The sequence below is a fragment of the Pavona decussata genome, unplaced genomic scaffold, assembly GCF_977016875.1.
Source record: "Pavona decussata unplaced genomic scaffold, jaPavDecu1.1 SCAFFOLD_53, whole genome shotgun sequence".
Taxonomy (NCBI): Eukaryota; Metazoa; Cnidaria; class Anthozoa; order Scleractinia; family Agariciidae; genus Pavona; species Pavona decussata.
In genome coordinates, this window is record NW_028145475.1 from 4,608,712 (window position 1) to 4,622,658 (window position 13,947).

General features: G+C 39.2%; 3 protein-coding genes across 4 annotated transcripts in view; 1 reads left to right on the plus strand and 2 right to left on the minus strand.

Moving 5' to 3' along the window:
- Positions 1-13,947, plus strand: part of LOC146480615 (uncharacterized) — an 85,645-nt gene that overhangs the window by 43,868 nt on the left and 27,830 nt on the right. The gene's annotated exons all lie outside the window — the stretch shown is intronic.
- LOC146480621 (collagen triple helix repeat-containing protein 1-like) lies at positions 2,851-5,150 on the minus strand. Of its 2 annotated transcripts, none has more exons than XM_085109859.1 (4): positions 5,046-5,150; positions 4,774-4,875; positions 3,522-3,833; positions 2,851-3,279 (listed from the first exon to the last, which is right to left on the minus strand). In XM_085109859.1, the coding sequence occupies exons 2-4, from the start codon at positions 4,846-4,848 to the stop codon at positions 2,917-2,919; spliced, it is 750 nt and encodes a 249-aa protein (XP_084965985.1). In that variant the 5' UTR covers positions 4,849-4,875; positions 5,046-5,150; the 3' UTR covers positions 2,851-2,916. The 2 variants fall into 2 exon arrangements, with proteins under 2 accessions (XP_084965985.1, XP_084965984.1); XM_085109858.1 differs by having other exon boundaries at positions 4,774-4,890; positions 5,046-5,144.
- LOC146480622 (collagen triple helix repeat-containing protein 1-like) lies at positions 9,358-11,853 on the minus strand. Its single transcript, XM_085109856.1, has 4 exons — positions 11,803-11,853; positions 11,534-11,651; positions 10,273-10,584; positions 9,358-9,890 (listed from the first exon to the last, which is right to left on the minus strand). Exons 2-4 carry the CDS (start codon positions 11,606-11,608, stop codon positions 9,525-9,527), a joined length of 753 nt encoding a protein of 250 aa, XP_084965982.1. The 5' UTR covers positions 11,609-11,651; positions 11,803-11,853; the 3' UTR covers positions 9,358-9,524.

Below are 13,947 nucleotides of genomic sequence, written 5' to 3' on the forward strand. Positions count from 1 at the left end.
GGGGCTCTACCTGAATTTGAGTGAAATTTGAAGAGGTTTTAAGAATGGATAGAAGAAAGAAAATGATTTTTGGAACACTAACAGACAGTCGATAACCACGCAAGAGCACCCCAGGTTGCTGGTGGACTAACTTGGTATCCGTCTATTAATTATTAACTACAAATTCTAATTTTAAAACTTCACTAAACTTCAACATTTCTTATTTCTTTTAATTTTACCAATCCTTCAAGAAAAATTATTTCCTTCCAAATTTACCAAAAAATCACCCAAAAATTCATAAAACACCCCAAATCATTGATTTGTGTTAGGAATGGAGGGTTTTTGTATTGCTTGAAATGCAAACAAGATATTTCTATTTGACCGATTTTAAGCGGCGTCAAAACGGCTTTCAGGTGAACCCCCACCTTAAACGATTTCTTGTACATATTTCTCTTTCGGCTATTACGGTTCAGGGAAAGTACTTTTCGATCGGGATTTCCGGCGATGGCTCTTTTTGAAAGGTTCAATGCGAAGCTACCTGACAACTTAAGGGTTTCTTTTCCTATAGTTATTGCGCCGAACAAAAATGTCAAAACCTGCACTTGTTTCTGTGACTAATCAAAGAGGCGCAACGGTTGGTTTACAGTGGATCCTCCAGGATCCTTAGTGACAGTACAACACAAGACAAATTGGTAACCAATGTGAGCGACTGGCCACCGACGCGTGACTTTGAGAGGGAGGGAGACAGGGAGCTCCCCACTCCCCCCACTATCCCTTTTTGCGGGATAGCCTTTATTTCCGGCCCACCGATCAGGTAACCTATCACTCAAGAGAGGCAGGATGTCAGACCGTGCTCTCCCATCCTTTACCCACTAGCCTTTACTTACGCCATTTTTATTGGTCCTTCTCGTGCACGCTTTAATCTTAGACCAGCAGTGCTCAGACTTCTTCAACTAAACCTTGTTTGGATATCACAGCATACTTCAATTCCATGCAGTTGTTCAAATGAAGTAGGCCGAAAAAACGTACACAGAAAACAAATGTTTAAGTGCGGAAAAGCCGCGGAGCAGGAGCCAATGGAGTATATATGTTGAAAAATAAATCGAAGGATCTTAGATCTGGACAAAGGATGACTATATACGAAACTGAAAGTGTGTTAATTCCTGATTCTTCGTTATCATTACCGCGCTTAAACGGACGATTTCTTCCCAATGTACAGGCGATGCGATTTTCTGAAAAATATTGCGTCGCCATTCAGGGGCGATAAAATTTAGAACCCTCACGGTCGAAGCAGGAGGTGAAAATCGCAAGGAACCAAACGCAAGAAGTGAGTTTCGAGCGACGAATGACTGGGGTGATTGCTGCATAATGCCAATCCGGTGCTACATGAGCAGTCTTCACAGGAAGCTTGAAATACGACTGTTTCGACGAACAGCGTCTCCTTTTTAAAGGAAAAAAACACTCGTGTGACCGCCACGTACAGTGAAGCAACAATTTACTCAAAAGACCACAAAGGTAGACTTATGGATTCAAACTTTCTGCAAGCTTACGCACGACAGAATTTCAGTCACTGTAAAATACAGAAAGAACCTTCGTTCTAGTCTTGTCTCAATGAAATGTGCCGTTGATATTTTATTTAATATTGTGCTCAACAGAAATTTTTAAAGTGCACCTAACCCCCCAATTTTTTTTCTCTTAAATAAATCTTTGCACCTGTTCGAAACACATTGCGCTATTTGGCGCCTTTTTCAACCAAATCTTGACTTTTTAAAGGCTGTAAAAGTTACGAAATCTAGCCATCATCTGTCCCATGACCGAGCTGGTAAGGGGCATGGGTCTATTTCTTGCTTGACTTCACAAACTGATTTGCATTGTATTAAGTCTGTGTGAAAATGCATGCAAAGCAGTTTGTGACGTCATGTAAGGAATAGACCCATGCCCCTTACTAGCTCGGTCATGGGACAGATGATGGCTTGACTTTTACAGCCTATAAAAAGTCAAGATTTGGTTGAAAAAAGGCACAAAAAGGCTCAATGCGTTTCGAACAGGTGCAAAAATTTATTTAAGCGAAAAAAAATTGGGGGGCTAGGTGCACTTTAAGCTACGGGTGAAATTTTTTAATTTGAGAGTCCTCGCTGGAATCGGTAAGACTGAACTGATTGCAATTTAATTATTCCTCGAGCTCGTCCCCATGTTTGTCTAAAAGCAGGTCGCATACGAGCATGTATAACAAAAATATACATATTTTTTTCTCTTTTTTTTTTTGACTGAAAAGCTGGTAATGTTGTCTACAATAAGCATTTATGCGCCTTTCAATTTTTCAGCGTTTGGATGTCAGAAATAATTTGTGTTTGCTTTTGGTTTTGCTTTGAATATCTGCGCTCTGCTTTACAGGTACAGAAAACCTGCGCAAAGTGCGCTAACCAATCAGGGAAAAATTGGCTAAAACTAATCGTCGTTGACTCCTAAACCGGCTCTCTTTACTCTTGCTTTCCATGACAGAGTTCTAATTCCTTTCTTTAAAATGTCTATTCATTTAGTTAAATGCGTTATTTTAGGTACTGGTAAAAGGAAATTTTTGAAAGGGACTGAAAAGCGTTGTTACGTTAAAGCGAGAAAAGATAAAATAATGGATGTTGAAGACATTTTTTAGTTTTTCTTTTATGTATGTCCTTAAAGGTCTGGTCGGCAATTATGGTACTTCCTCGCGTTAAAGAGCGATATTTAGCTGAAAACGCTGGACGATAAATTCAAAGACATCTTTCTCCTTAAACCCATTTTTATTTTTCTAAACGCATGGTTCCTTACAAAAGGTGTTAAGCTTCCCGAAAATTTAGATATTTAGACCAAATATAAACGCCTTGATGTTCATAATAGCGAACCCAAACTAAGCTAAGGTGTCTTCTTGATCCATGACGGACTGTCATGCTCCTGCAGCTACTGAGGCGGAGGGACTTCCTCAATCACGATGCGACTGGTGGAGATGTACCCAGCGTACGCGTCAGAGCCGGTCTTGTATCCAGGACAGTCTCCAACCATCAATCCGACACGAACGGTTCCTTTGCCAATCCCCTCACAGTATCCTCCAATCTGACTGTGCTTGTGAATGTTGGTGTGTGTTTTGCCATGGTTATCATAGATAACATCAACCGCTTCGATGGTTACTGGTTTGGAACATTCCGCACCATTGAAGGTGAAATACCAACGCTTACAGCAACGCACGCAGTAAGCTACCCTGAAATCGCCATCAAACTCGACCTTCAATGCTGTTTTGTCCTCCTTTTTGATAAAGACACACTCCTTTTAAAGGAGAAGAGCAATGAAATATTAATGGTATCAAAGATATTGCTTCGTACGACAAATGTGAAGAAGAGGAAGGTAAATTTTAAAACAGTTCAAGAAGAAGAAGAAGAAGAAGAAGAAGAACGACAATGGTGATGAATATGGAGATAAAGCTGGTCGTGGTGATAGCTGTCATGGTGGTAGTGGTGGTAATAATAATGCAAAATGGTGATGGTGTTGGTTTAAAAATATATGCTTACCTTTATCAAACCAGAGTCTTTCCCATCATTCAAAGCTTTCCATGCGCACTGTTTCCAGTTTTTTTGAGGGATCACCCCGGTGGGGCCTTTTTCTCCTTTGTCACCCTGAGGACCCTTACCTCCCGTCTTCCCAGGTGGTCCAACTGGGCCTTGATCTCCTTTGGTACCAGAGGAGCCTTTTGGTCCTTTCTTGCCAGGTACTCCCACAGGACCTCCATCACCCTTGGCCCCATCTCTTCCGTTAAGTCCTGGAACACCAGGGACCCCTGGCACGCCACCGACTGCGCATGTTGGGTTCGCAGGACGTTGTTTCTTAAAAACAAATAACATAACTTCGTTCCCATTCACCTCTTATCATCAATTGAAAGCAAATTTATTTGCCCTTTATACCACTTCTCTCATTGGCTGTTTAACAAGAAGAAGTAATTTTGGACGATCTGGATATCTGCAGTTACGAGTTTATTTATCGGTTACGTGGGTGAGCGACTTTAGACATTGTACGTGTATGGGTGTGATTGCACTCTCGTTGACTCACAAGTAGCCGATAAACAGCCCGTGTGTTGACCTATCTCAGGATTTCAGTGAACTCGGTATTCTCGAATGGCACTACACAATTTTCTACTATCTGGCTTTCCCGGCGGACGCATGTGATTGAAGCGAAGGAAACAGCCTTACTTAGCTTCCTGGACTTATTATCGTAAAGGGATAAGAGACGATCATAAAAATGTAATTAATGTTTGTGGAGCTCACTTCATGTCTTGTTGCAATCGTGAAATGACATACTGGACAGAAACACTTAATTTGACGATAAAGTTTCGGTTGCTTCTTGAAAACTATTCATAAGCGAGTTTAAATTATGTTATGACAAAAATGACGGAACAAAGGAAGAACTGGGAAGCGAGCCATGATGTTCGCGGCGATTCCATCACATATCGAGTACTCAAGCGACACGTCACACTCGCGATGAGTCATTTGATTTGAAAATAAAGTTTCACTTTCTTCTTGAAAAATAGTCTTACATGAATTTAAATTACGTTATAGCCAAAATGACGCAACAAAGGAATAATATGAAAGCTAAGTAAAGGAACTGGGAAGCGAGAATGTTCGCAACGATTCGGTCACATATCGAGCGCGCGAGCGACACTTCACACGCGCAATAAATCAAAAGAAAATCGATCTGAAGAGGAAGAGCAACGTGGAGATTCAATCCTTTGAAATGAAGGAAAATACTATAAGGAATCCAAAAACTTACCGTTTGATTGACACAAAACACCAAGTGGGGAATAATGCACGCGGCACTGAGCAAAATAATTTTAAGACTCCCCATTGTTGGTTCGAGTTTGGTCAGATTCCGCTGAAGACAAATACACTGAGTACAAAAGAATACAACAAGCGATCAGTTATTTTTCGAACACATTCAGCAACACAAACATTATGACGATGGGAGTTATTCAGCCGGTTTGACAAATATAAAAACGGTGAGTGAAAATCTCAGAAACACTTCCATACTGTGACGAAACTAACATTTCAGATTGTTGTCTTGAGCAAAAGATTCAATTACTGGTGGAAATCAAACAGATCAAAGTAGTTTTCACACTGAAATGATGCTTTCAGCGTAGGGGAAGTCCCTTTTGTTACATTGCGCGAAAGAACGAGTTGTCCATCCTCCCTCTTATTGGTTCATCTAACTTCCTGATCCTTCACTATTTGAGCTGACGAGACGACAAATATTTGTTGTTTTATTGACGGTTTCACGAATGTTGATCTTTCTTGAGTAAAACATTCCTTCCGTACTGATGTGCTCCAAAAATGACAAGATATCTTATAGCATATGGAACTTGCAGACAACAGTGTTTGTTAATGTTGTTTAACACAGTGTTGTACTAACAATTTTTGCAAGACAAACTCTTACATTTACAAGCAGGGATAAGGCCATGAATATTTTATTCAAAGTTTGTACAAGCTAGAGGCTCTCTGTCAGGGGAATTTTTGAGAAAATTACGGAAAGCACCTTTTGATGTATTCGAAGATCCAAGTGAGGTAAACCGTGACTTTTTTATTTCGATTATTATCAAAATAAAACACAAAAATAAGGAGATATTTGGAATAAAATATAACTGAAATGGTACAAAAGTGAAACGTCCAATGACACAAAGACACTGAATTGTTAGAAAGTATTACAAACCTCAGGAATAAAAATCAGTCACAGTGACAAGTTTGAGACAAGTTAGTTTGTTTAGCAAGGGGTCAGTTTCATTAAAATGCACTTTGAATTAATGAGGGAAGTATTTGACGGGTAGCATGAAAATAGATCAGCTTATAATAAATTTACTTGCTAAATTTAATTGATGAAATTACGCTTTACCAGAAATCGCATTCAATGAATTGTTCTCTTAAGGAAGATGGAAGAAACCATATAAAGAAATCTTTATTTATCTATAAGTGTCTATCTTATTTTTTATCGTTTTTGTAATGGCAAACGTAAAACGGGTAGAGCGACTCCTTAGACGACGAACTCAGAATGCTGCAAATGGAAATGAGCGTCCGATTGCTTCTTTTTCTGCTTTCTGGTGATGATGGTAGGGACTCAGTTGTTCAGCCGATCATATTTTGACGCTACCGATCTAAAGAGTAAGTTAGACAACAGGGAAGGCAATTCTAGGGAACGAAGGTCATGGAAATTTAAACGCAAATAAGTTAAAATCAAAAGAACTTGACTCAAGGTATGAAGAACACATCAAAAAAATATTACACGCACCTTTTTGGAATTGCAGCGTGCCGTCTGCGCACCCCAATTTTTATGTTTCCTCATCTTTCTCTTCGGAACTGTCTCATGTAACAATGCGCGCAACAAGTGGCACAAGGCATGAAAATACAGCACAATGCGCGCTGAAGGTTGCACACAAAAGCTATCGCGCGGCAATGTAATACAGGAATGTTACAGAGTAGAATTTTTTACTTTTACCATTTAACAGCGTTTTCGCTCCAAGCGAACGTTGTATGAGTTAATCGGTGAATAACGTGAATGTCCGTAAAGACTAGTCTTTGTTTTTACTCATGTAGTTCTTGTCTGGTTAAACTTTCAACGTCAAGAAAATGAATTCTTGCTGATTAACTCCTGTATTTTGTCAAGGTAGTTCAATTCCCGCCTAACAATAAACTAGGTTCTCACCTCAAGGAACGCCGTGTACGTTTATGTCGTTTACAGCAGTTAGTGGCAAGGCTTCACTCTTATAATTTTCTGTCTTGAATGCCATATGAGAGGTAGAAGAGAGCCCTTGCTTTCTGGGTGAAAGGTTAATAAGCAACGTAATGAATGGCTGCTTGACAACTTATGCTAATTTTTCTAGACATGAAACGTCTAGGATGCATCCATGAGTCTTGCGCAAAGCCACGGTTGATCAATAAGTGGAAAAAACAGTTGTGTTCCTTAAAGTAAGTAAAAAACGCGCTTTGATCAAAATTATACAAACTGCGAGCTTTAGACAAGCTGACAGTTGTCTTCAAAGGATAAATTGTAAATAATTCAAACGTTAAAAAAACTAAACAACAAAAAGCGAAAATGAAACGTCTACGGTGTATCCACGAGTGTTTCCCAAAGTAACCATGCTTGATCAATAGTGGCACAACAGTCGTCTTCCTGAAAATAAGTAAAAGACGCGCTCTGTTCAAAAACTTTAAAAACAATGAGCAGTTGACAGTTGACAGGTGTCTTCAAACGATAAAAGGTAAAGAATTGAAACGTTAAGAAAAATTAAACAAAAATGTCAAGAATGTTATCTAAGGTATGATACGAGGAATGTTGGAATTGTTAGTGTTAGTTTTAAAAGAAACTAAAAGAATTCTACATTGTCTCAAAATTTTACCTTGTGCCAAGACTCGAGAGTCGTTCGGATGCCATGGCTACGTTTGTCAATGATTTTAGAGTCGTCAAAGTCAATGGTATCTCATGTGTCCTCGTGGATTGCTCCATTCGCACCTTTGGTGCATAGCCTTGTCCTACTGGGTGTGACCCTTGGCTTGCGCAGTTACTTAACCCCGTATTAATCTACTGTTATCATGGTTTTCGTTTTTCTTCATTCTTGCTTTCACCTTGATCTTCTGTCTTCTAAGACTGAACCCAGCAAAATCATCGTCTTAAACATCACGCAACAACTTAAAAGTAAAGTTGTGTTCCTTAAAGTAAGTAAAAAACGCGCTTTGGTCAAAATTATAATTAGACATTTGACTCTCGAAAAGGGCTTCTGCTTTGGAGTACATTGATTTTCTCAAACTGGTGAATAAGTACAAACAATTTGCTCAGACTCTCGCCAGTAAGAGCGGGAAGCGTCGGTTCGTCAGCGCACCAATCGAAAGCGAGACAATTCAGAGGATTCTGCATGCACGTTTGAATCCCGCGCTTTGGATCAGCTTTCTGCACTCGTGTGATCGCCGTTTTAGCACTCAACTTAAAAACCGTTCAGTGCAGTTCACAGCCTGAGAACATTTTTGCGACATGTGTTGCTGACAGCCGATACTTTATAAGGAAAGAGAGAATTAAGAAAAAAACTCTGCAAGACTGAATCTAAGAACTTCAGTACTGAGACGATGGCGAAAACCATTGAATATTGACTCAACTGAAAAGAAAAGTGAGTAATGATGTTGATGGTAAACAGCAACTATCAAGTAGCTGAACATTCCGTATGTCTGAAGGCAGTGATCAACAAAACTAACTAGTTTATATATTTAGACCTTCCCTTCAACAGTCAAAGCAAAACAAACAAACAACTGCGAGGGCAACAACCGCGGAATTGTATCCCGGTCGGGATACATTTATACTTGACCAGGGGCACGTGACCAAGAATCAACCAATCACTGTGCTCGTTTTGTTGAAAAACAAAAACAATAGACGTTTTTTATTTCACTGAGAATCTGTTTATGTCCCTTTGTTGTTTTCTGGAAAGGCAATTGAAAGGGTCTTCAGCTAAATGCACTTCTTCCCCTCCATTAATCTATGGATTTCATTTTAAGCGATTTCTTGTACATGTTTCTCTGTCGGGCTATTACGTTTCAGGAAAGACCATTTTCGGCAGGAAAAATTTACTCAAATAGAATGAGACAATAGCTCTTTTGGAAAGGTTCAGTCCGGAACAACCGGATGACTTAAGGACACTGAACCTTTTCTATAGTTATTGCACCGAACAAAAGTGTAGAAACCTGCACTTGTTTCCGCGAGTCTTCGCTAGGATCGCCAAAACTGAACTAATAGATACTTATTCTTCCTTGAGCAAGTATATCAACGTAATTTTTTTTAAAAGAAATCTAAAATCAGACAAAACCCACCTTGACATTGCTTTCTTTTGCACTGAACTCGGCTGGTTATGTCGTACTCACAAGTATACTCGCTAGATCTCGAATAAGCGCTTGCTCGCTCTTCAACTTAAAATTTTCAATGGTCCAAAACATTTGAATGTCAGAAATACTTTGTGTTCCTTTTTGGTTTTGCTCTGAATATACGTATCGAACCAAACAGGGAAAAGGTTGTTCTTCATTTAGCTTTACATAAGCGTGACCCAAACTAATCACGATTGATTAGTAAACCAGCGCTCTTTACGCATGTTTTCCATGAGTTACAATTTCTTGCTTTTAATGTATATTCATTACGTTAATCGCTTTATTTTAAGTACATGCAAATGGGAATTTGTGAAGTGGACTGAAAAGCATTTTCACGGCTAAAACGAGAGAAAGTTGAAGACATTTTTGAGTTTTCCTTTTATTAAACTGTTCAAAGTTCTGGTCGGTAATGCGGTACTCCCTCGCGTTAATTTAGCGATATTTAAACGAAACAGTGCAAGATAAGTTCAGACACATTTCCCCTTAAAAAGCATTTTTATTCACCTTAAGACATGCCTCTTTACATCCGAAAATTTAAATCGAATATAAACGCCTTGCTGTTTATAATAGCGAACCCAAACTAAGCTAAGGTGTCCTTTTGATCCACGAAGGACAATGATGCTCCTGCAGCTACTGGGGCGGAGGGACTTCCTCGATAACGATGCGGCTGGTGGAGACCGCCCCAGCGTACGCGTCACCACCGTTCTTGTACCCATGGCCACAGTCTCCAGCCATCAATCCGACCCGAACGGTCCCCTTGCCAATCCCCTCACAGTATCCTCCGATCTGACTGTGCTTGTGAAAATTGAAGTCTGTTCTGCCATGGTTTGTATGGATAATTTCAACCGCGTCGATAGGGACTGGTTTGGAACATTCCGCGCCATTGAAGGTGAAATACCAACGTTTACAGCAAAGCAGGCAGAAAGCTACCCTGAAATCGCCATCAAACTCGACCTTCAACGCTGTGTTGGCCTCCTTTTTGATAAAGACACACTCCTTTCAAAGGAAAAAGCAATAAAATATTAAGATAATCAAAGATATTACTTCATATGACAAACGTGAAGACGAGGAAGATAAATATTTAACGAAGAAGAAGAGCGAGAAAGACCTAAGAAAAGACGAACAACAACAACAATGAAAAAATAACGAAAATAGTGATGAATATGGACTAATATGGAGATTTACATGGTCACGATGATGGTGATGCAAAGTGGCCTTGTTGGTGTAAAGACGTTGTTGGTGCTGGTGATCGTAATGACCCATGAAGAAAAAGAAGAGCCAGGAAGAAGATAATGAGAATGAGAATGAGAATGAGATTACAACAGTAATTATGCTAGTAAAGGAGGAAAATCATTTCACTTTAAAAACATACACTTACCTTTATCAATCCTTTGTCTTTTCCATCATTGAAAGCTTTCCACGCGCACTGTTTCCAGTTTTTTTGAGGGATCACTCCGGTGGGACCTTTTTCTCCTTTGTCACCCTGAGGATCCTTAGCTCCCGCCTTCCCAGGTGGTCCTACAGGGCCTTGGTCTCCTTTGGTGCCAGAGGAGCCTTTTGGTCCTTTCTTGCCAGGTGCTCCCACAGGACCAACATCGCCCTTGGTCCCATCTCGTCCGTTAAGTCCCGGAACACCAGGTACCCCTGGCACGCCACTGACTGCGCATGTTGGGCTCACAGGACGTTGTGTCTACAAAACAACTAAGGTAAACTTAGTTTCCATCCACCTCTTATCGTGAACTGAACTCAAATTTATTTGCCTTTGTTACCAGTTCTGTCCTTTGCTGCTTAACAGGAAGAAGCAATTTTGGACGATCTGCATATCTGCAGAGCACGAGTTTATTTATCGGTTACATGCGTGACCGACTTCAGACATTGTACATGTATGGGTCTGATTGCCCTCTCATTGTCTCACAAGTAGCCGATAAACAGCCCATGTGTTGACCTATCTCAGGGTTTCAGTGAACTTGGCATTCTCGAATGGCACTACTCAATTTTTTGCTCTCTGGCTCACCCGGTGGACGCATGTGATTGAAGCGAAGGAAACAGCCTTACTTAGGTTCCTTCACTAATTATCGTAAAGGGATAAGAGACGATCACAAAAATGTAATTAATGTTTGTGGAACTCACTTCATGTCTTGTTGCAACCGTGAAATGACATACTGGACTGAAACACTTAATTTGACGATAAAGTCTCACTTGCTTCTTGAAAACTATTCTTAATTGAGTTTAAATTATGTTATGACAAACATGACGGAACAAAGGAAGAACTGGAAAGCGAGTCATGACGTTCGCGACGATTCCATCACATATCGAGCACTCAAGCGACACGTCACACTCGCGATTACTCCGATTTGAAAATAAAGTTTCACTTTCTTGTTGAAAAATAGTCTAAAACGAGTTTAAATTATGTTATAGCCAAAATGACCCAACAAAGGAAGAATTTGAAAGCGAAGTAAAGGAACTGGGAGGCGAGAATGTTCGCAACGGTTCGGTCACATATCGAGTGCGCAAGCGACACTTCACATGCGCAATAAATAAATTTAAAAGAAAAATCGATCCGAAGAAGAAGAGCTACATAGAGATTCAATCCTTTAAAATGAAGGAGCTGAAATACTATAGGGAATCCAAAAACTTACCGTTTGTTTGACAGAAAGCACCAAGTGAGGAATGATGCAAGCGGCACTGAGTAAAATGATTTTAAGACTCCCCATTGTTGGTTCTGAGTTTGGTCAGATTCTGCTTGAGACAAATACACTGAGTACAAAAGAATACAACAAGCGATCAGTTATTTTTCAAACACATTCAGCAACACAAACATTCTGACGATGGGAGTCGTTCAGTTTGATAAATATAAAAATGGTGAGTGAAAATCTCAGAAACACTCCAATATTCTGACGAAACTAACATTTCAGATTGTTGTCTTGAGCAAAAGATTCAGTTACTGGTGGAAATCAAACGGATCAAAGTAGTTTTTACACGGATGCTTTCAGCATAAGGGAAGTCCCCTTTCTTACATCGCGCGAAAGAACGAGTTGTCCATCCTCTCTCTTATTGGTTCATCTAACTTCCTGATCCTTCACTGTTTGAGCTGACGGGACGAAAATATTTCTTGTTTTATTGACGGCTTCACGAATGTTGATCTTTCTTGAGCAAAACGATTCCTTCCGTTCTGATGTGCTCCCAAAACAGCAAGATATTATTATAGCATATGGAACTTACAGACAACAGTGTTTGTTAATGTTGTTTAACACAGTGTTGTACTAACAATTTTTTCAAGACTAACTAAATATTTATAAGCAGGGGTAAGACCATGAATATTTTATTCAAAGTTTGTACTAGCCAGAGGCCCCCCGTAAGTAGAATTTTTGTCAAATGCGGAAAGAACCTCTTGATGTAATCGAAGATCTAAGTGAGGTAAACTGTTAATTTTTTATTTCGATTAAATATTATCAAAATAAAAACACAAAAATAAGGAGACATTTGGAATAAAATATAACTGAAATGATACAAAAGTGAAACGTCCAATGACACAAAGACACTGAATTGTTAGAAAGTATTACAAACCTCAGGAATAAAAATCAGTCACAGTGACAAGTTTGAGACAAGTTAGTTTGTTTAGCAGGGGGTCAGTTTCATTAAAATGCAATTTGACGGGTAGCGTGAAAATAGATCAGCACCATAATGAATTCACTTGCTGAATTTGATTTATCCAATTACACCTAACCAGAAATCGCATACTGTGAATTGTTCTTGGATCGAGCCGATAAGGAAGATGAAAGGAGCAGTATATAGAAATCTTTTTTTTTTTTTTTCTATTAGTGTCTATCTTATTTTTTATCGGTTTGTAATGGCAAACGGGTAGGGCGTCTCTTTAGACGACGAACTCAGAATGCTGCAAATGGAAATGAGCGTCCGATTACCATCATCACCAGGAAGCAAAAAAGAAGTAGGGGTTCAGTTGTTCAGCCGACGAATTTTAAAACACCGATCTAAAGACTAAGTTAGGCCGAACGCAGAAGACAATTCTGGGGAACGAAGGCCATGGGCGAAATCTTAACACAAATAAATTAAAATCAAAAGAATTTTATCTTGAGTATGAATATAGAGTTTGAATCATTCTCACGGTTCACGTGGAAACGAAAAGGAGTCTTCAAACGCCCTTTCCCACGTTTTTCAATAATAATATTTATTGAACGCATTGTGTTCAAAGTTTTAGAATGTGGCTTGTCAACCTTGTCAAGTTCGTGCTCCCAAATTCGATCCCAGGGCTTTTCTTTTTTTCCGTGGAATCGAGATTAGTTTTGTTCACTGTGAATTTCGCAAGTGTGTAGACATATTTCTTTTTTAAGACTTTTTATTAGATTTAAAATTCACAGCCCTAAGATCAATTTACGCCTGTAACAGCGAGAGATGAATGAGTCCGAAATCAGTTTGAAATCCGCTGAGGTGTCAAAATGCTTTACCGAAGAAGACTATTTTTGGTGTCTTGTTTCTGGCAAAAACGAGTTCCCTAAACTCCCTCTGATTGGTTGACATGACAAAAGGCTGTCTGTTGACTAAACGTTGGCTTAATTTTAATTCTATCATCAACAGTTAGCGGGAGTTTCCTAATTTGTATTTTTACGTTTCTCGATCCAACCTTGTACTATCAGCTTTCTTTTTCAGGCAATGAATGTGAATATGTGTTAACCCTTCTAGATTGAAAATATGATTTTTCCAGATCTTCACACGGTAAATTACTTCTGAAGAGATTAACTGAGAACATATCGATAACATGATAGAATATTATTCTGAAAAGATTTGGTCCGGAACGGATTTTAACGAGTAAACAGTGTACGCCTCTTGTACGAAAATGTTTCCTGTATCTGAATATTTCGGGCAGAAATATTTTCTCTCAATCGAACTGTTATTCGACAATATTTCACGGCTTTTGCTTCATAACTTTAATGGCAAAGAGAGCTTTGGACGCGGCGAGAAAAATAAATGATATGTTAAATCAATATCAATCAAATGACTGAAAAAAATCGTTATTTATATCAGAAAGGTAAAG

Coding starts and splice junctions, on each gene's coding strand:
- LOC146480621 (XM_085109859.1), bottom strand. CDS start 4,848: ATGGGGAGTCTTAAAATTATTTTGCTCAGTGCCGCGTGCATTATTCCC. Junction 3,834..4,773: donor TGTTTTGTGTCAATCAAACG/GTAAGTTTTTGG, acceptor TTTGTTTTTAAG/AAACAACGTCCTGCGAACCC. Junction 3,280..3,521: donor AAGACTCTGGTTTGATAAAG/GTAAGCATATAT, acceptor CTCCTTTAAAAG/GAGTGTGTCTTTATCAAAAA.
- LOC146480622 (XM_085109856.1), bottom strand. CDS start 11,608: ATGGGGAGTCTTAAAATCATTTTACTCAGTGCCGCTTGCATCATTCCT. Junction 10,585..11,533: donor TGCTTTCTGTCAAACAAACG/GTAAGTTTTTGG, acceptor GTTGTTTTGTAG/ACACAACGTCCTGTGAGCCC. Junction 9,891..10,272: donor AAGACAAAGGATTGATAAAG/GTAAGTGTATGT, acceptor TTCCTTTGAAAG/GAGTGTGTCTTTATCAAAAA.